The 23,004-nt window shown below is 37.9% G+C and overlaps 1 protein-coding gene across 4 annotated transcripts in view; it reads left to right on the plus strand.

The window, feature by feature from the left end:
- Positions 1-23,004, plus strand: part of FOXJ3 (forkhead box J3) — a 139,492-nt gene that overhangs the window by 83,431 nt on the left and 33,057 nt on the right. For 3 of the 4 annotated variants that reach the window (XM_065915040.1, XM_065915021.1, XM_065915030.1), the window contains exons 5-6: positions 6,465-6,548; positions 18,971-19,072. In XM_065915040.1, coding sequence (XP_065771112.1) covers positions 6,465-6,548; positions 18,971-19,072 — 186 coding nt within the window. The remainder of the gene's footprint in view (positions 1-6,464; positions 6,549-18,970; positions 19,073-23,004) is intronic. The other variant, XM_065915050.1, reaches the window with a different exon arrangement.

Below are 23,004 nucleotides of genomic sequence, written 5' to 3' on the forward strand. Positions count from 1 at the left end.
ATTTCCACTAGCTGTGCACAAAGGTTCCAGTTTCTCCCCGTCGCCACCAACACGTTATATTGTTTTTTGATAGATATCCTAATGTGTGTCAGATGGTGTCTTGCAGTTTTGATTTGCAAAGGGGAGTTTTCAGTCCTTTAATTGAAACTGGTGATTTCATAGATGAAACTCAGATAATAGGTTAGAAAGAGCCACTAGGTAGATTTTGCAACTTCTTCTGTGAGTCATTTCAGTTGTTTTTGCATTTGAGCATTCAGGATTTTTTGTTTGTTTGTTTTGGTTTTATTAAGCATAGTTGATTTATAAGATTGTAGGTTGTGTTGGTTTCTGGTACACAGTAAAGTGATTCAGTTATGCCTAAACTTTTTCATTATGGTTTATTACAGAAGACTGAGTATGGTTCCCTGTGTTATCCAGTAGGAGCTTGTTGTTTACCCCTTCTCTGTATGTGCACAGTTGCTTCAGCCATGTTCCGCTGTTTGCAGTGCCATGAACTGTAGCCCGCCAGGCTCCTCTGTCTGTGAGATTCTCCAGGCTAGATTACTGGAGTGGGTTGCCAAGCCCTCCTCTAGGAGGTCTTCCTGACCCAGGGATCAAACCCATGTCTCTTACGTCTCCTGCATTGACTGGCTGTTCTTTATCGCTAACCCACCTGGGAAGCCCCCATTTTCTATATATCATAGCTTGCATCTACTAGTCCCAAATTCACAGTCTAACTCTTCCTTTCCCCTTCACCCCTTTGGCAACCACAAATCTATTCTCTATGTCAGTGAGTCTGTTTCTGTTTTGTACATAAGTTCATTTGTGTCATATTTTAGATTCCACATATAATTGATATCATACAGTGTTTTTTCTGACTTCATTTAGTGTGATAATCTCTGGGTCTGTCTGTGTAGCTGCAAATGGCATTGTTTCATTCTTTTTTTGTGTGGCTGAGTAATATTCTATTGTACATACATACCACATCCTCTTTATCCATTTATCTGTCAGTGGGCATTTAGGTCATTTCCCTGTCTTGGCTGTTGTGAATAGTGCTATGAAATTTGGGGTGCATGTATCTTTTCAGACTGTTTTTCTGGAAATATGGGCATTCAGGGTTTTGTCTTAAATTTTGAAAAAGTAACTGAAGTTTCAGACCATGATTTTTAAAATTATTATAACTTAGGCTCAGACATCTTTTTTAGTCAAAATAGGAACCATTATAATCAGTACATTCTGCCAATGAGAAATAAGTTTGTGTATTCCTATGGTGTAAAAATCCATGTTTTGGGAATTCGATGGAGTTCTTGGAAAGCATTTTCTGCTTCCTGCTGGTTGTGAAAATGTTTTCCCTATGAAAAGTTGTTGAGCTGCTTGAAGAAGTGGTAGTCAGTTGGCAAGAGGTCGGGTGAATATGGTGGATGAAGCAAAACAAAACTGCGCAGCCCAGTTCAACTTTTGAAGCATTGGTTGTGCAACATGCTTTCAGGCGTTATGGAGAGGAGTTGGGCCCATTCTGTTGACCAGTGCTGGCTGCACTTGTTGCAGTTTTTGGTGCATCTCATCAGTTTGCCGGGCATGCTTCTCAGATGTAATGGTTTCGCCAAGATTCAGAAAGCTGTAGTGGTCAGACAGGCAACAGACCACCAAACAGCGACAGTGACATGTTTTGGTACAAGTTTGGCTTTGGGAAGTGCTTTGGAGCTTCTTCTTGGTCCAGTCACTGAGCAAGTCATCGCTGGTTGTCATATAAAATCCACTTTTTATTGCATGTCACAATCCAGTTGAGAAGTGGTTCATCGTTGTTGTGTAGAATAAGAAAAGATGACACTTCAGAACTGGTTTTTTTTATTTGCAGTCACCTCATAGACACCCACTTACTGAACCTTTTCACCTTACCAATTTGCTTCAAATGTAGAATGGTCGACATTGAGTAGCTTTAAGAGGATCGGCTTCGATGATGGCTTGCAGTTCATTCAGTTCAGTTCAGTTGCTCAGTCCTGTCCGACTCTTTGCGACCCTATGAACCACAGCATGCCAGGCCTCCCTGTCCATCACCAACTCTTGGAGTCCACCCAAGCCCATGTCCATTGTGTCGGTGATGCCATCCCACCATCTCATGCTCTGTCATCCCCTTCTCCCACCTTCAATCTTTTCTAGCATCAGGGTCTTTTCAAATGAGTCAGCCCTTCCCATCAGGTGGCCATAGTATTGGAGTTTCAGCTTAAGCATCAGTCCTTCCAATGAACACCCAGGACTGATCTCCTTTAGGATGGACTGGTTGGATCTCCTTGCAGTCCAAGGGACTCTCAAGAGTCTTCTCCAACACCACAGTTCAAAAGCATCAGTTCTTCTGTATTCAGCTTTCTTTACAGTCCAGCTCTCACATCCACACATGACTACTGGAAAAACCATAGCCTTGACTAGACGGACCTTTGTTGGCAAAGTAATGTCTCTGCTTTTTAATATGCTGTCTAGGCTTGCAGTTGGTCACTATCAACTTCCAGTGGCCAGTCACTGTGCTCCTCATCTTGAAGGCTTTCGTCTCCTTTGCAAAACTTCTTGAACCACCACTGCAATATATGTTAGCAGTTCTTGCGCCGACTGCATTGTTGATGTTGCAAGTTGTCTTTGCTGCTTTATGACCCATTTTGAACTTGGATAAAAAAATCACTTGAATTTGCTTTTTGTCTAGCATCATTTCTGTTGTCTAAAATAAATATAAAATAAACAGCAAGTAATAAATCATTAGCAAAAAAAATAGAAATGCACATTAAAATGATTTATAACATAACCACATTTGTTTAAGAATGTATTCCAATATCAAATGGCAAAGTTCATCAGTGCAATACTGCGATTACATTTGCACCAACCTAATAAATACATAGTGGATAGAGTTAGGCTTACGAACAGTTGTTTTCTCTTTTGTTGATCTATTTGTGATAAACTACAGTCAGCCATATTTTGTGTGGAAGGACAGATACATATTTGTTTTTGTAGTTTTATTAAAATGTTTAATAACAAATCACTGTAATGTTTGGACAGTAAGTGGTTTCTCAGATTAATACAAATATACACACTCATGCAAAACAAACTAAACACTGAAATTTATCATTTCCATGAACAGTGATTTAAACTGTTGTCCATTGATTCTGAGTATTTATCTTCCTGCCTCACTTTCAACTTCAGTAACAGCTGGGTGTAGAACTTTTTCTTGCTTTGCTTATTTTGAGACCTGCTAACCTGAACCATAGTTATGAAATTGTTTTTAATTTTTAGTGCTTAATTTCTGTAGCATTTGCATTTTACATGGTTCTTGGCAAGATTACGTCAGGTCTGCTAGGTTATTAGCTGAATGCAGTGACCACTTAGAAAAGATAACATGGAAGAATGCCCCGGTATACCTGTGTGTGAAGTGAGATACTGCCTAGATTAGGGTCTGGGGAAGCCTGGTGTTATACCCTGTACTTGGCATGATTTGTGCATTATCTTCCCTCTACCCCCATTCTAACACATGTTTATTGAGTACTTACTCTGTGTCTGATATGGTACCTGGCACTGTGGATATAGAAATGACTTTCTATACTTCAAGGAATTTGTAGCCTAAAAAGGATGTGCTTTATGTGAATGTGTGTGTGTGCTCCAAGTCACTTCAGTTATATATGACTCTGCGACCCTAGGAACTGTAGCCTGCCAAACTCCTCTGTCCATGGGATTCTTCAGGCAGCAACACTGGAGTGGGTTGCCATGCCCTCCTCCAGGGGATCTTCTCGACCCAGGGATCGAACCTGAGTCTCTTATGTCTCCTGCATTGGTAGGTAGTTCTTTACCACTGGCGCCACTTGGGAAGCCCCATAAATAGTACAGAGAGATATTATAGAGAGAGAGATGAATTCTTGAGTATTGTAAAAGGATCAGAGAAGGATTCCTTTAGATAACATCTGAGCTAACATTTGGAGGTAGAATATGAGTTTTTCAGTGGTAAGGTAGCTGTTACAGGCAAGGAGATCAGCATGTAGAACAGGCACAGATGCATGAAAGACATGGTGTATTTAAGGAGGTATATACAGATAATTCATGTGGGGCACAATAATTGATAGATGAAAGCTGCACTTCCCGTCATTGTCAAATTCCAGTTTCAGTTCAGTCGCTCAGTCATATCTGACTCTTTGAGACCCCATGAACTGCAGCATGCCAGGCCTCCCTGTCCCTCACCAACTCCCAGAGTTTACTCAAACCCATGTCCATTGGGTCGGTGGTGCCATCTCATCCTCTGTCGTCCCCTTCTCCTCCCACCCTCAATCTTTCCCAGCATCAGTGTCTTTTCAAATGAGTCAGCTCTTTGCATCAGGTGGCCAAAGTGTTGCAGTTTCAGCTTCAACGTCAGTCTTTCCAGTGAACACCCAGGACTAATTCCTTTAGGATGGACTGGTTGGATCTCCTTGCAGTCCAAGGGACTCTCAAGAGTCTTCTCCAACACCACAGTTCAAAGGCATCAATTCTTCAGCGCTCAGCTTTCTTTATAGTCCAACTCTCACAGCCATCCATGACCACTGGAAAAACCATAGCCTTGACTAGACAGACCTTTGTTGGCAAAGTAATGTCTCTGATTTTTAATATGCTGTCTAGGTTGGTCATAACTTTCCTTCCAAGGAGTAAGGGTCTTTTAATTTCATGGCTACAGTCACCATCTGCAGTGATTTTGGAGCCCAAAAAAATAGTCAGCCACTGTTTCCACTATTTCCCCTTCTATTTGCCATGAAATGATAGGACCAGAGGCCATCATTATCTTAGTTTTCTGAATGCTGAGTTTTAAACCAACTTTTTCACTCTCCTCTCTCACTTTCATCAGGAGGCTCTTTAGTTCTTCTTTGCTTTCTGCCATAAGGGTGGTGTCATCTGCATATCTGAGGGTATTGATATTTCTCCTGGCAATCTTGGTTCCAGCTTGTGCTTCCTCCAGCCCAGCATTTCTCATAATGTACTATGCATCTAAGTTAAATAAGCAGGGTGACAATATACAGCCTTGACGTACTCCTTTTCCTATTTGGAACTAGTCTGTTTTTCCGTATCCAGTTCTAACTGTTGCTTCCTAACTTGCATACAGGTTTCTCAAGAGGCAGGTCAGGTGGTCTGGTATTCCCATCTCTTTCAGAATTTTCCAGTTTATTGTGATCCACACAGTCAAAGGCTTTGGCATAGTCTATAAAGCAGAAACAGATGTTTTTCTGAAACTCTCTTGCTTTTTCAGTGATCCAGCAGATGTTGGCAATTTGATCTCTGGTTCCTCTGCCTTTTCTAAAAGCAGCTTAAACATCTGGAAGTTCACAGTTCACATATTGCTGAAGCCTGGCTTGGAGAATTTTGAGCATTACTAGCTTGTGAGATGAGTGTAGTTGTGCGGTAGTTTGAGCATTCTTTAGAATTACCTTTCTTTGGGATTGGAGTGTTGTCATTACATTGTCATTGTCAAACATTGCCTGAGAAAGCAACCTGGGAAGACTAATTAAATAATAGAGGCCAAGATTAAACTTGGTTCTGGTCCTGGCTCTCAGATTCTTGGTTGAACAGACTTATTTTTCTGAACTTGGATCTCCTCATTCGTATATGTGCAAACTGTATAATCTTTGTTTTCAAGATACTTTTCGAGGAAGTCATAGTTTGAGGGCCTGGAATACAGTAGGTCATCAACATGTATTTTTGAAAGAGTGGTCTGAGAACTTCTATCAAAAAGTAAGAGAGAGTGAATAGTTAAAATTAGAAAAAACAATAAAAGATATATATATATAGACCATTGCTTCGCAGGGTACACTTACTGTATAAAATGTGATCAAGAAAGTTGTTTTATAAAATGTTTCACTTACTTGTTTAGTTTTCGTGAGGTCCCAGGTTGCAGAAACTACACATAAGATTCTGGGGACTTCCCTGGTGGTCCAGTGGTTGAGAATCCTCCTTCCAGTACTTGGGATGTGGGTTGGATCCCTTGTCAGGAACCAAGATCCCACATGCCATGGGGCGACTATGCCTGTGCACCACAAAGCAAGGAAGCTGGGAAGGGAAAGACCATCAAATAGCAAATTAAAAAATAAAATTGAGGGAAAAAATTAAAAGAAACATTCTGTTACCTTGAATGTCATATGCTATTGTAATGATCACATATGTTCAAATAAGATTCAGTATATTTACATTTTAAATGTGTTTGGATGGTCATTTTCCTTTTTTTATTTGGCTGTGACATATTTCTTGGGCTTGACTTCTTCAGATTGTGATTTTTTTTTTAATCTTTAATAATTAGTTATAAATGGACTCTTTTCTTACGTAAACTTTTACTTTTCCTAGTTGAAAATTAGTGTTTCCTCTCACTCTACTCTCCCATTGTTTCATCTGCAGGATGTTTTCTTTTGAAGCACAAGATTGTGAAAGTCCATTTTTAATGTTACAGAATTGCTGTAATATACTGTTAATATTTATTTCTTTACCTTTAGGGGTCCTATTGGGCAATAGACACCAATCCGAAGGAAGATGCGCTGCCTACTCGGCCAAAGAAGAGAGCACGATCTGTAGAACGGGTAAAAAGCTCTTTATCACTACTTTAGTATGATGGGATTATTATTTTGGAAATCTAGATCTTAAAAATTCTTTTCTGTATAATACTGTAATTTCCAGTATTATAGTAAGTATAATTGTAATTAAGGTAATATTTTACTTGGGTGACATTTTCTGTTTTTTCAAAACACTTTGAGACTTATTTGATCCTGACAGCTCTTGAGTGAGGTGGGCAGTTTAGCAATCAGGTAAAAGGGTTTTTGCTTGTTTATTTGTTTTGTAGTTAGGGCACAGTTGTTATCTAACTGAAGGTTAAATCCAGGTCTCTTAATTTGCTACTCTTCCCTGTCTGCATCATTGAGGACTGGTTTTATGTAACAAAACCGTTCCCTTTCACTGCAGATAATCAGTCTGATTATATTGAATTTTCCTGATTATCTTCAAAATGTCTTTTCCTGATTCCAATTATGTAATAATTATTTTGTACACAAATCTGTAAGAACCTCAAGCTGGGCTTAAATTGGGAATGGATGAGCCATGAGGTACAGCAGCAATGGGAGTTAGGCAAATTTATGGTGCCAACAGAGGGAATTCATGTACTCCAGTTACAAAGCTTTGCAAAGTTAAAAGTGAACTCTCAGGTCAGAACCCTTTTTGGTTTTATACAAACCAAAATTTGAAAAGGTTTATATTGATGGCATAGTCTTCTGGTAATGGAGTTTTAAGGCTGAGACGGTGATGAGCTCTGCACCTAATGGTTTAAGAGGGGATGACCTTCAGTTATTGCTGTCCAGCTCTTGTTTTTTAAAACATGCGACTCTTTTTTTTTCAGCATCTTTCTTAAAATGTGTATTCTATTTTTTAAAGTTTATCATTAGTTAGAGGATAATACAGACTTTTATTGTGTGAAAATGTGGAGAACACAGTGTATAGCATCTACTGCCAGAATTTGAAGGAAGGGCAGAAGAGTCCACATCATTTAACCCAGAGCGTTAGAACGGGTGATTGTATCTTGAGGCTGAAGCATTGTGGTCTCTACCGTTTGCTCTCTCCTTCTGAATTTCCTGGAACTTGATTTTGAATTGGTAGTTGGATTGACAACTGGGCAATCTGTTTGGATATGAAGCCTGACTTTTATTCTGTTACCTTGTTTCATAATTCTTAGAGCAATACTTCTTTATATCTAAGAGCACTCTTTTTTTTTTTTCCTGAAGACCATATTGTCAGTTTTATAATGGAAGTCTACGGAAATATAGTATTCTGATTACAGAATTATGTTTTATATACTAAGTATATGTTCTTGAATGTGTATTTGAACATGTATTTTCTCTATTTATTTTCTGCTGTTTATATTTTTATCTTTTAAATTTAAAGCATTTAAAAGTTCCAGCAGTTTGCCTTTGTAGTATAGTTCCATAAAATACCCAGTACCAGAGCCTCTCAGTTAGTATAGTGTACTGATATTTATTTTTGCCTGCACTGTGTGTTGGTTGCTACTGTAGGAGAGGAGCCTAAAGAAAGAGAACAGCTGTAAGTAGAGTATGTCTAATCAGGGAGACAGATGTGTAATACAGAGTACAAGCTCTCACACATACTCTGAAAGGTAATATTCTTACAAAACATAGTTTTGTGTCCTGATAAACTGATGTGTCTGTACTTTTTTATTTAGAGGGTTTTGGGGGGGCGAGGTAATATTTTTATTAGGACACAATTTGTATTTAAGTATACTTGTATTTTTTGGGCTTCTGTGGTGGCTCGGAGGGTAAAGCGTCTGCCCGCAATGCGGGAGACCCGGGTTCGATCCCTGGGTCGGGAAGATCCCCTGGAGAAGGACATGGCAACCCCACTCCAGTATTCCTGCCCGTAGAATCCCATGGATGGAGGACCCTGGTGGGCTATGTATATAGTCCATGGGGTCGCAGAGAGTCAGACACGACTGAGCAACTTCACTACACTTGTATTTAAGTAGTTATTGGGTTTTATCTAAGGGAGTACCTAAGATGGTCAAATAGTATGATTGTTAAAACATTTAGAACTTTTTGTCAAAAACTAAACATGACCCACAGGTTGAAACTTGAAAGAGTTTTAAAATGTAGATAGTAAAGATGTTGACATCCCTGAAAGCTTATTAAACTTCTGAAATGTTATTTCTTCGTCCATGTGTAAACATCAGAGTTCTATGTGAAACATTAATGTATGTCACACATTTTTGAAGAAAGAAGAGCTTTTAATGTAAGAGAAGCAATTTTTAAAAATGCACGTAACAGTATCTTCATGTCTTAAAGGAAAAGTAAAGCCTGATTGTTATCTCCAGCCTAGTATTCTTAACACAGTTGTTTGGACTGTCTTCCTGTTCCCTCCGTTTACTTGAATAAACCGCTGTTCTCTTTTGTCCATTGTTGTATTACTTTCTTCTTTACTTAATCCTTGAATATGTATCAATAAATGCCTTTCATTTTCTTTTTTCTGTTTTCTTTCATCTTACCATGTTTTCTTTATTTATCATAAAGCAGACATGATTACCTAAAAAGGATTACTAATAAAGTTTAGCATGGTGAAGATGAATGGGCTCCATGACTAGGATTCCTGTGATTTTCTTCTGGCCTTACTATTTACATCTTTTGTGACTTTTGGCAAGTTGTTAGAATCTTTGAGCTTCAGAATCCTCAACTGTAAAGGAAAAGGATAGAAGTCTTTTAACAGCTGCCATGGACTAAGTGTGTTCCCCGAAATTCATATGTTGAAACCCTAATCCTAGTGTGATGGTATTTGGAGGTGAGGCCTTTGGTAGGTAATTGGATCAAGACTGTGAAGCCCTCATAAATGGGATCAACGCCCTAATAAGAATAGGCCAGAGAGCTGGCTAGCTCTTTCCTGCCATGTGAGAATACCAGTGAGGATACCTGCAAAAGAGCTCTCACAAGAACCTGACCATGCTGGCACCATGATCTTGGACTTCCAACCTCCAGAACTGTGAGAAATAAATTTGTGTTTTGATAAGCCACCAGTTTATGTTATTTTGTTATAGCAATATGAACTAAGATAATAGCATAATAAAAATATAATTGAGTTTATGTGGTAGATATTTTTTAAGAATTTTATGTATATTAAATTATTAATTTTTATAGTAAATCCAAATGATGAAAGTGATAGACACAGATATTAAGTTGTCCAAGGGTACAAAGGACAGTAGTGAGTACCAAGGCCAGAATTATGAACTCAGTCTGCCTTAAGAGTCTGCTGTTCACAATTGCACTATACTGCCGCTAGTATTTGCTGTGCCGAAGATCAGAGCACTCAATCAGATTTCTTTTCATCTATACATATCTTATTATGAGATAATGGGCTTTATTTATTTTTGGATCTGAGTACTAATTTTTTTCTTTAATGCTATTTAAAAGTATTTGTAATCTAAGTTGATATACAACATTATATTAGCTTCAGGTATATAACATAGTGATTCAGTATTTTTATAGATTATGCTCCGTTTAAAGTTCTAAAATAATGGCTATATTGCCCTGTGCTATATAATATATCCTTGTTGCTTATTTATTTTATACATGGTAGTTTCTATCTCTTAATCCCATATCCTTACCTTGCTTGCCCTTACCTTCTTCATTCATCTCACTGGTAACCACTAGTTTGTTCTCTATATATCTAAGAGTCTGTTTCTCTTTCATAATTTATTTTTGTTTGTTTTTGAGATTCAGCATATAAGTGATGACATAGAATGTTTGTCTTTGACTTATTTCACTAAGCATAGTACCCTCTGAGTTCGTCCATATTGCTGCAAATGGCAGAATTTCATTCTTTTTTATGACTAATATTCTTTCATATACACACTCACACACATATTTATATATATATCTCATTTCTTTATTCAGTCATCTGTTGAAGGGCACTTAATAAGTTGCTTCCATATCTTGACTGTTGTAAATAATGATGCTATGAACATTGGGGTGCATGTATCTTTTCAAATTAGTGTTTTCATTTTCTTCAGGTATATACCCAGGAGTGGAATTGCTGGATCATGTGGTAGTTCTTTTTTATTTTTTGAGGAACTTTCATATTATTTTCTATAATGCTGTACCAATTTACAGTCTCACCAGCAGTATACTAGGGTTCCTTTTTCTCCACATCCTTGCCAGCATTTATTTGTAGACTTTTTGATGATAGCCATATTTATAGGTATGCAGTGATACTGTGATTTTGATTTGTGTTACTCTGATGATTGATTACTCATTGAGCATTGTTTCATGTGCCTGTTGTTCATCTGTTTATCTTTCCTGGAGAAGTGTCAGTTCACATCTTTTGCACATTCTTTTAATTGGGTTGTTTGTTTGATGTTGAGTTGTCTGAGCTTGTTTATATATTTTGGGTATTAACTCCTTATTGGGCACATCATTTGCAGGTGTTTTCTCACGTTTAGTAGGTTTTCTTCTTGTTTTGTTGATAGGTCCTATTTGTTTACTTTTGCTTTTGCCTTAGGAAACAGACCCAAAATAATAATGCTATGTCAATGAATGTTCTACATATGGCCTTTTCTCGGAGATTTATGTTTTTTGGTCATACATTTAGCCTTTAATCCATTTAAAGTTTTATTTTGTAATAGAGTTTAGTTTTGTATATGATGTAAGGAAATGTTCTAATTTCTTTTTACATGTAGCTGTCCAGTTTTCCCAGTTTTTCGTATGTCGAGGAGACTCTTCTCTCTATTGTACAATATATTCTTGCCTCCCTTATCATAGATTAATTGGCCATAGGTGTATAGGTTTATTTCTGAGCTCTGTTCTGTTCCTTCGATCTGTATATCTGTTTTTGTGCCAGGGCCACGCTGTTCTGATGCCTGTAGCTTTGTAGTGTAGTTTGGAGCCAGGGCGTGTGATTTCCCAGCGTTGTTTTGTTTATTTTTCCCCCTCAGGATTGCTTTGGCAAGTTAGAATCTTTTGTGGTTCTGTATAAATTTTAGGATTAGTTCTACTTCTGTGAAAAATGTCATGGGTATTTTGATAAGAATTGCATTAGGGCTATAGATTGCTTTGGGTAGTATGGTGATTTTAACAATATTAGTTCTTCCAGTCCAAATACATGGGATATCTTTCCCTTTCTTTGTATATATCTTTAGTTTTCTTCATCAGCATTTCATAATTTTCACAGTATATGTATTTCACTTCCTTAGTTAAGTATATTCCTAGGTGTTTTTACTGTTTTTGATGCAATTTTAAATGGCATTTTCTTGCTTTTTCTTTCTGATAGTTCATTATTGGTATATAGAAAAACAGCAGATGTCTATATATTAATTGTATCTTACAGCTCTACTGAATTCATTTACTAGTTCTGATAGGTGTTTTTTTTTTTTTTTTTTTTTTGCTGCTGACTTTAGGGTTTCTATATATAGTATGATGTTATCTGCAAATAGTGACAGCTTTACTTATTACCTTCCAATTTTTTCCTGTCTGATTGCTGTGGTTAAGACTTCCAGTACTGTGTTAATTAAGAAGTGACAAGAGTGTGAATTCTTAGCTTATTCCTGATTGTAAAGGGAAGGCTCTCAGCTTTTCACCATTGACTATTGGCTGTTAGTTTGTCATACATGGCCTGTATTATGTTTGATATATTCTTTCTATATAACTTTGATGAGAGATTTTGTCATAAGTGAATGTTCAGTTTTGTCACATGCTTTTTTTGTGTGTCTTTATATGTTGTTGAATTTGACTTGCCAATATTTTGTTGAGTATTTTTGCATCTATATTCATCAGAGATACTGGCTTGTCATTTTCTCTTTTTGTAGTGTCTTTGTCTGGTTTTAGTTAACAGATCTCTTCATTTTAAGAGAACCCACCACATTTAATCTATATCTATATATGCATACACACACATATATATATAATTGTCATAAATACTATTACAAATGACAACAAATTACTATGTAATTTAGCAACATGTTAGAGCAAGCAGTGGTAACTAAAGTGACTCAAAGTAGAAAATGCTTCTGTGAGAAGGCCTATAGGAAGAGGAGTAAGACTTAGAAGTTTGATGCAGAAGTATAACTTTTTGCATAGAAAATAGTAAAATATCAAGGACTGACCTGATTGGTTCAGTGGTTAAAACCCCGCACTTCCGCTTCAAGGGGCACGGGTTTGATCCCTGGTTGGGAGACTAAGATCCTGAATTGTTACAGAGTGGTTTTGTTGTTTGAAGTGAACTCTTACCACTTGCCTTTCTTCTCTGAGGCTGAGTCTGAATGAGGGAAGCTTAGTTAAAGGTATATATGGGCAGAGGAAGGAATGCAGTGTGCATGCTCTCAGAACTCTTAGAACTGAAAAACATTTCAATTGGGCAAACATATACTGAGTGTATGGAGAAGGTAACCTACTCCAGTACTCTTGCCTGGAAAATCCCATGGACGGAGGAGCTTGGTAAGCTGCAGTCCATGGGGTCGCTAGGGGTCCAACTCGACTGAGCGACTTCACTTTCCCTTTTCACTTCCATGCATTGGAGAAGGAAATGGCAACCCACTCCAGTGTTCTTGCCTGGAGAATCCCAGGGACAGGGGAGCCTGGTGGGCTGCCGTCTATGGGGTCACACAGAGTCGGACACGACTGGAGCGACTTGGCAGCAGCAGCAGCATACTGAGTGTACATTGAGTGGGAGGTACTACATGTTGCCTCCATGAGATACATTGAAATAAAATTTCTTGAGACATGCTACTCATTTTTGTAGGCTAGAAAGTGTTTCATAAGGGTTTATTTTGATCAATGGGTAAGATTTACTTTTTTGTTTTTTAACAGTATTGTTGGAGATAGTTTATGTACAGCTAATTGAATATTTAAAGTTTACAGTTTGAGGATTTTTGTCATGTGAAGTTATTACTAGTTTACAGTATGAACATTTCTATCACACCCAAAAGTTTCCTCATTTCCTTTTGTAACTTGTTCCTCCCTCCACTCTTATCCCAGACAACCGGATCTGGGGAGAATTGAAAGTGTGGTATCTTTCTATTCATTATATTGTTAATTTCTCTCAGGAGTGTTTACAGTTTTCAGTGTAGAGGACTTGGATGTTTCCAGTTAGGTTTAATCATGAATATCTTGGATTTGGATGCTATATGTTTCAGTTTTTTGATGCTAGTAATAAAAATGTAATTAATTTTTGTATATTAAACTTGTATCCTGCAATCTTGTTAGTTCTGGTATTTTTTAAAGATGCCTTGGGATTTCTATAATTATGTTATCTGCAAGTAGACAGTTTTCCTGTGTCTTTCCTTCCTCCTCTTCTATCTCTTCCTAGAACCTTACTGCAGTGAAGAGAATCTCTCATTTCAAGTCTTTGTTTGAAATGAGAATAAGGCTGGATTCTTTCAAGTCTTTATTTGAAATGAGAAAGTGGGCATCCAGCCTTATTTCCATTCTTAGGAGGAAAGTATCCAGTCTTTCATCCCTAAGTATGACATAAGCTGTAGGGCTTTTGTAGATACTGTTTATCAGATTAAGGAAGTTCTCTAGTAAGCCCAGTTTAGTGAGTTTTATCATGAATGGGTGTAAATTTTTTTAACTGCTCTTTTTGTTCCTATTGAAGTGATTATATGACTTTTCTTTTATTCTGTGTGAGTGTTAAATTACACTAATTGCATTTGAAATGTTGGACCTTGTATTCCTTGGATGAACCCTTACTGAGTCATGATATATTATCCCATTAATGTATCGTTGGATTCCTTTTGCTAATATCTGAAGGATTTTCGCATCTGTGTTCATGAGGGATGTGGATACAACAAAAATCAGGTAGTCGGAACATTAAAAGATTATGTTCAAGAAAACTAGACCTCTCAAGTTAATGAATTTAGCACTTTTCTATGTATGGGGAGATGCAAGAGTCTGGGCTCATTGAAATCATTCCTTTGATATACATCTTAACTATTTAGGGCCAGTATCCTGTTTTTCTCCATCCTGAATCCCCTCGGGGTACACAGTTGACGGTGACTGCAGTGGCCGATGGCCTGATGGCCTTACCATCTTTTGTTTACTGATTTGACAGGTGACATTTTTCGTCTACAGTAATATTGGCTAAGTTTTGATATTAGGGTTATGCTAGCCTCATAAACTGATAGGGGTATATTCCTTCTATTTTCTGAAAAATTTCTTGATTGGTAGCTTGGTGTATCTTCCTTGAATATTTGAGAAAATTCATCAGTGAAATCATCTGGACGTGAAACTGAAGATTTTTTTTGTGTGTGTGGAGGGTCAGCTTGTAAAGAATTTGCCTGCAATGGGGAAGACCTGGGTTCGATCCCTGGGTTGGGAAGAGACCCTGGAGAAGGGAAAGGCTACCCACTTCAGTATTCTTCAGTGGACTGTATAGTCCATGGGGTGGCAAAGAGTTGGACACAACTGAGCAAAATTTCCCTTTCAGTTTCACTTTTGATGGTTACTTTGTTATGGGACTGTTCACATTTTTTCTTTTTATTCCAGTTTTGGTAAATTATGTTCTTAAGGAATTTTGTCCCTTGTATATAAGTGGTTATATTTGTTAGTGTAAAGTGGATCATAATATTCTCTTTATTTTAATACATATAGAGTCTGTAGTAATAACTCTTTCCTTCTTGATATTGATGATTTGTTTTCTCTTTTTTCTTCATTGGAATAGCTAAAGGTTTGTCAATTATGTTAGTCTTTTCAAAGAACCAGGTTTTGTCTTAAAGTTTTTTTTTCTGTTGCTTTTCTGTTTCATTTCTATTTTTATCTTTATCATTTACTTCTTTCTCAGTTCTGTTCAGTTCAGTCGCTCAGTCCTGTCCGACTCTTTGTGACCCCATGGACTGCAGCACACCAAGCTTCCCTGTCCATCACCAATTCCTGGAGCTTACTCAAACTCATATCCATCGAATCGGTGATGCCATCCAACCATCTCATCCTCTGTCGTACCCTTCTCCTGCCTTCAAGCTCCCCCGGCATCAGGATCTTCAAGCTCTCTTCGCATCAGGTGGCCAAAGTATTGGAGTTTCAGCTTTAGCATCAGTCCTTCCAGTGAAAATTCAGGACTGATTTCCTTTAGGATCTGCTGGTTGGATCTCCTTGCAGTCCAAGGGACTCTCAAGAGTCTTCTCCCAACACCACAGTTCAAAAGATCAATTTTTTGGCACTCAGCTTCCTTTATAGTCCAACTCTCACATCCATAACATGATTACTGGAAAAAAACATAGCTTTGACTAGACGGACCTTTGTTGACAAAGTAATGTCTTGACTTTTTAATATATATTAGCTATCTAGGTTGGTCATAACTTTTCTTCCAAGGAGTAAGCATCTTTTAATTTAATGGCTGCAGTCACCATCTGCAGTGATTTTGGAGCCAGAGAAAAATAAGTCTGTCACTGTTTCCACTGTTTCCCCATCTATTTGCCATGAAGTGATAGGACCAGATGCCATGATCTTAATGTCCTGAATGTTGAGTTTTAAGCCAACTTTATCACTATTCTCTTTCATCAAGAGGCTCTTTAGTTCCTGTTCACTTTCTGCCATAAGGGTGGTATCACCCTGCATGTCTGAGGTTATTGATATTTCTCCCGCAGTTTTGAGTCCAGCTTGTTCTTCATCCAGCCCAGCATTTCTCATGAGGTACTCTGCATATAAGTTAAATAACCAGGGTGACAATATGCAGCCTTGACATACTCCTTTCCCAATTTGGAACCAGTCTCTTGTTCCATGTACAGTTCTGTTACTTCTTGACCTGCATATAGGAGGCAAGTCAGTTGGTCTGGTATTCCCATCTCTTGAAGAATTTTCCACAGTTTGTTGTGATCCACACAAAGCTTTTGGCATACATAGAAGTAGATGTTTTTCTGGAACTCTCTTGCTTTTTCAGTGCTCCAGCAGATGTTGGCTATTTGATCTCTAGTTCCTCTGCCTTTTCTGAATCCATCTTGAACATCTGGAAGTTCATGGTTCACGTACATTGAAGCCTGGCTTGGAGAAGTTTGAGCATTACTCCACTAGTGTGTGAGATGAGTGCAATTGTGTGGTAGTTTGAGCATTCTTTGGCATTGCCTTTGGAATTGAAATGAAAACTGTGAGGCTGCCAGGGTTAATTCCATGACAGGCAGCCTGGACCTAAGTTTTAGCTTTCCCCGAAATGGTAAGATTCCCCACCCCCATCAGGTAACCTGAAGCCAGCCAATCAATATGCGCCCAGTAAGAGACAAAGGGGAAAGCTGAAAAGCCCGCGAAAGCCCAGGTTTGAAAAAGCCCGCGAATGTCTGTACCAATAGAATTGCTTTGTAAACATGTAACCAATCCGCTTAAGCCAGCTACTAATTGATTATGTATGTCTTATAAATTTCTGTAACAGCTTGGGCTCAGGGCTTTTCTGACCCTGCACCACTGTGATGGCGGAGGCAGAAGGCCCTGGCTCGAGTCAGTAATAAACTTCCCTTTTTTTGCGAGTTGCATTGCCTTGGAAGCCTTCTCTCTTCCCGCTCGGGGATTCGGACATCGGGCATAACAAAAACTGACCTTTTCCAGTCCTGTGGTCACTGCTGAGTTTTCCAAATTTGCTGGCATATTGAGTGCAACACTTTCACAGCATCATCTTTTAAGATTTGAAATAGCTCAGCTGGAATTCCATCACCTCCATTAGCTTTGTTCATAGCGATGCTTTCTAAACTTCACATTCCAGGATGTCTGGCTCTAGGTGAGTGATCACACCATTGTGGTTATCTGGGTCGTGAAGATCTTTTTTGTACAATTCTTCTGTGTATTCTTGCCACCTCTTCATAATATCTTCTGCTTCTGTTAGGTCCATTCTGTTTCTGTCCTTTACTGTGCCCAACTTTGCATAAAATGTTCCCTTGGGATCTCTGATTTTCTTGAAGAGATCTCTAGTCTTTCCCATTCTATTGTTTTCCTCTATTTCTTTGCATTGATCACTGAGGAAGGCTTTCTTATCTCGCCTTGGCTATTCTTTGGAACTCTGCATTCAAATGGGTAAATCTTTCCTTTTCTCCTTTGCCTTGAGCTATTTTTTGTTTTCTCAGCTGTTTGTAAAGCCTCCTCAGACAATCATTTTGCCTTTTTGCATTTCTTTTTCTTGGGGATGGTCTTGATCCCTGTTTCCTGTAAGATCTCACGAACCTCCATCCATAGTTCTTCAGGCACTCTTGTCTGTCAAGTCTAATCCCTTCAGTCTGTTAGGCACTTCCACTGTGTAATTGTAAGGGATTTGATTTAGGTCATAACCTGAATGCTTTTTGGTTTTTCCTACTTTCTTCAATTTAAGTCTAAATTTGGCAGCAAGGAGTTCATGATCTGAGCCACAGTCAGCTCCCAGTCTTGTTTTTGCTGACTATTTAGACCTTCTCCATCTTTAACTGCAAAGAGTATAATCAATCTCATTTCAGTATTGACCATATGGTGATGTCCATGTGTAAAGTCTGCTCTTGTGTTGTTGCAAGATCCATTGTGTTTGCTATGACCCATGCATTGTCTTGGCAAAACTCTGTTAGCCTTTGCTCTGCTTCAATTTGTACTCCAAGGCTAAATTTCTCTGTTACTCCAGGTATCTCTTGATTTCCTACTTTTGCATTCCAGTCCCCTATGATGAAAAGGACATCTTTTTTTGCTGTTAGTTCTAGAAGGTCTTGTAGGTCTTCATAGAACCATTTAACTTAGCTGCTTTGGCCTTAGTGGTTGGAGCATCGACTTGTATTACTGTGGTATTGAATGCTTTGCCTTGGAAACGAACAGAGATCATTCTTTCATTTTTGAGATTGCTTTTGAGGGTATTAACTTCAGCTTTCTAATTATACAAGATCACTACCACCATGTCTGTGTCCCAGGGTTGCAGCGAGAGGGAAAAAGAATGGGGGACAAGCAAATTCTTTTCGAAGATGTGACCCAAAAGTTGTACACATCACTCTTGCTCAAATCCCATTTGTCACACCTTAGTCCCATCGCTGCAAGTAGTTGCAAATGAGGCTGGAAAAGGTGGTCTTTAGCTGGGCAGTGATGAATTAATGACTACAGAGATCCATTACTAAAAGGTAGAAGAGGGAGGAATTGGCATTAGTGGACTATTAGCAGTATCAGCTACAGAAGTTTATCTCTAATATTTGTAAACTCATTCCATAGCCCATGGTGATTATCAGATCAGTGGATGTGTGCTATGTCACTGCATTTGTGTCTGACTCTTTGCAACCCTGTGAACGGTAGCCCACCAGGCTCCTCTGTCCATGGGGTTCTCCAGGCAAGAATACTGGATTGGGTTGCCATTTCCGTCTCCATATCAGGTTAGTAGTAGCCTATTAAAATATAATAGAAGAGAATCAGTGAGGATTTTATTTTCAGAAACAAAGTACAAAACTGGATGTTGGAGAATTTTATGAAATAACTTCAAATTGTGTTAAAGTTGGTGGTTTTATGAGTTAATAATTATTTATTTTGTTCTTGTATTTTAGGCCTCAACTCCATATAGCATAGATTCAGATTCTTTGGGAATGGAGTGTATTATTTCGGGAAGTGCCTCTCCAACTCTGGCAATCAACACTGTGACTAACAAAGTAATTCTTTTTTTGAACACTTTTGAAATGTCATTGAGTAATACATTTTATTTGCTTTTGTAGTAACAACAGGTTTCTTTATGGTTGAGGTTCAAGAAGATATCGGTTTGACCAATCCATACATGGCAGTTTGAAAGCTGAATCCTCAATGCTTTTTAGTTTTACATAAGTTAGAAGTAAATAAATAATTCTCTGGAAAATTGAAAGATACTTACTGGGAAGCTCTATATTAAATATAAATTCTTGACATTTCCAGTCCCAAAAACTTTTGAGTACAGCATTTTATTGAATCAGTTTGTTTCAAAATCATTGGTTACCCCCTCTAAATATGTGATTTAAAAAAAGTTTGACAAAGTCCCAGGGCATCAGCTGAATCCAGTAAGGTAAATAATTCAGGCAAACTTCTAGAGTTGATTTGCATGTTGGTCAACATCTTTCATGATATTCAAGTCTAGGTACATACCCAGAAATAATATGAGGTAGTCTACTGCAGATTGTTTGTTTTTTTTTTTTTTTAGACAAAGGTCAAAACTTTGTGCCATCTCATTTATTAAGTATACCTAGTGGGATACAAATATCTCTTTGTATCAAGAGATGCTTGAAATCAAGGTAATTTCTTAACCTCATATCTCAAAACCCTATAAAGGCTGTGGGAGGTTCATGAAGTAACTCAGTTTTGTGCATTTGTTTCCTCCTTACTGGACCATGATGGGCACCTTGAGGATGTGTATTTCCCACACTTGTACTCATATAATCTCTCAGTCTTGCTTTTACCCTCTCCTCTTATCTCCCTTGTTTTCACTTGCTCTTTGTTTTTTTATCTTTCATTCCTGTACTCTGTTGTGCACATACACAAACAAAAACACACATACTCAATTGCTATATGTAGTATCTTTCTATTTGTTAAAGTTAATGGATTAACAGAAGATAGGTTATAATCAGAGTCAGATTTCTAATTTAGATAGGAAACTGGCAACTGAGGTAAAGAGTAATAATTTTTCTCAGATAACAGTTTACAGGCTGATGCCACCAGAATCACTTAGGAGAGGGGTGAGTATGTTAGTGTGTATGTTTGTTTGGTGGGAGTAGTAATTCCTAGATTCCATTGCAGGACTACCAAATCAATTACTTTATCTTTGTGGAGAGGACTCAGAAATCTGTACTTTAAAAAATCATCCCTAAGGGTACCCAGCTAGACTTGAGTATTTCTGGTGAAATGCGTGGGCTGGAATCAGAAGTATCCAGTACTGTTCTTTGCAATAGTCCAAGTAGGAGATACTGAGGTCTAAACATGGAATTTGTGGCTGTTAGGAAACAATTGAAAAATAATAATGCTGGGACTTCATGACTAAATAAAGGAGCTGGAGTTTTTGGACTTCTACTTTCAGATATGATAGAATAGCTAGTATCAGATTAACCCTTCTCCCTATCTATATAAAATTACCACTCCATCCCCACCCCCCACACTCCCCATCCCCCGCCTACCAATTAAAAAGAGAAGAGAGGCATTGGAGAAAAAGATAGGACTTCAGAAGGGAAAATCTCAGTAAAAAGAGAAGCACACTGAGATAAGCTATACACATTTTCCTTTGGGACGTTTCCCACTTCTTAGTGCATGGCATAGAGGCTGAACAAAAAACTGCAAACTTGGGCAGTCATTGAGCTAGGGAGGTAAAAATTGAAGTTTGAGGTTGCCAAAGAGCCAGGGCTTAAGGACCATCATCCCGAGGAATCTCAGAAGTGACCTCAACTTTTAGCAAGCAGTATCCACTTAAGACTTTTTTGCTGACCCCTAACCTGTGTGTGGATGTGAGAGTTGGACTATGAAGAAAGCTGAGCGCCAAAGAATTGATGCTTTTGAACTGTGGTGTTGGAGAAGACTCTTGAGAGTCCCTTGGACTGCAAGGAGATCCAACCAGTCCATCCTAAAGGAGATCAGTCCTGGGTGTTCAATGGAAGGACTGATGTTGAAGCTGAAACTCCAATACTTTGGCCACCTCATGCGAAGAGTTGACTCATTGGAAAAGACCCTGATGCTTTGAGGGATTGGGGGCAGGAGAAGAAGGGGATGACAGAGGATGAGATGGCTGGATGGCATCACCGACTCGATGGACATGAGTTTGGGTAAACTCCGGGAGTTGGTGATGGACAGGGAGGCCTGGCTTGCCGCAGTTCATGAGGTCGCAAAGAGTCGGACATGACTGAGCGACTGAATTGAACTGAACTGAACCTGTGTGTGCAAATCAAGTAGAGCTTGCACTAGCCAGGATTCAGCAGTCTCATAGAGAAGGGGGGACAAAAATTGTAATTCTTCCAGAAGGAAGCTATGGTAAACACCCCAGTATTTCAGTTTGATAATTCAGAAAGATTATATTCTATGAGTAAAAGCAAACCAAAATAACACCAGTCTCAAACTGTTATTAGAGTGGTATGTTAATATTCTACTTGCGAAAAGGAAACTAAATTCTTTCTGGAAGATAACATATCCTCAGCTTTTTCAAGTTTTCATAAGTAAGGTCTCATTTTCAGAAAAGAATTGTCAGACATTCCAGGAAACAAGACCAAATAATTAAATGCCAAGACGAGGGAAAGACGAAGGATATCACAATATCCACAAGTGATCTACATACTGATTTTTAAATAACTGTGACTAATATGTTGAAGAAAATAGGCAAATTATAGAAAATTTAATTGGACTCTGTATGGAAGAATCAAGAGAACTGAAAAGTGTAACAACTGAAATTCAGTGGATGGGTTTAAGAAAAGATTAGACCCATCAGAGGAGAGAATCCGTGAACTGGAAGATAGGTCAGTAGAAAATGTGCAGATTGACGCCCAAAGGAAAATCCCAGACAATTCAGAAAAGTTTAGGAGATAAATGGATATGGGGAAAAGAGCTAACGAACTTGCATTAGGGTTCCAGGGGAGAAGAAAAGGGGAATAGAGAAGAAACAGTGTTTTAATTTTTAAAGACTGATAAAAGATAACACAGTACAGATTGAAGAAGTCCTGAGAAACTCAGGAAAGGCCAACTAAAAGAAATCATTATTAGGCAAATAAAAATCAAACTACTAAAAAAACAAGAATTTTTAAAAAAACTTAAAATCAGGAAAATAACAGGCAACTTTAAAGAAACACACTGAATTCTGAATAGAAATGATCAAAGACAGCACCAGAATGAAATTTTTGTAGTGCTGAAAGGAAATAACTGCTAACCCAGAATTCTCAAAATTTCTATGAAAAATGGTTAGAAAATAGTCTTTTACAGAAATAAAATGTGAGAGAATGTTACTAGTTCACCCATATTAAAAAATGAAAGGAGGTTAATTTTTCACATAGAAGGAAAATTGCCCTCTGCAGAAAAGAATGAAGAAGACCAAAAGAATATATATGTCAGTAAATATAAATATGTATTGAGTGATTAAAACAATAGCAGTGCTGTTGTATAACACAATGATTTGGAGTCTAAAATACTTGCAGAAGTTTAAAAGTACATGACAGTACTAGGGTAAGATAGGAAATACATGTACTTAATATCTTCGCATTGTGTGGCAAGTAGTAAAAGTACTAACTCAAAGACATATAGTAAAATAGAGGGTACTGATTCTTAATACTTCAGCATATATCAGGATAACTAGGAATGCTTGTTAAAAAAAACCACTGCTCTAGGTTACTACAAGAATAGTAAAAGAATATTACCAAATAAGGAAAAATAATAAATCCTTTATTAATCCCAAGTAGCCAAGAAAGGAGAAAAAAATGAACAGAGAAGAAGTGGCAACACAGGAAAATAAATAGTATTTAAATCTGATTGCATTAAGAAATACATTAAGTGTAAATGCACTGAATATTCAATTTAAAAGCCAAAGAATCTTTTCTGACCACAACAGCATGAAACTGGAAATCAACTGTAGAAAGAGAAATGAGAAAAA

The sequence above is a fragment of the Muntiacus reevesi genome, chromosome 1, assembly GCF_963930625.1.
Source record: "Muntiacus reevesi chromosome 1, mMunRee1.1, whole genome shotgun sequence".
NCBI lineage: Eukaryota > Metazoa > Chordata > Mammalia > Artiodactyla > Cervidae > Muntiacus > Muntiacus reevesi.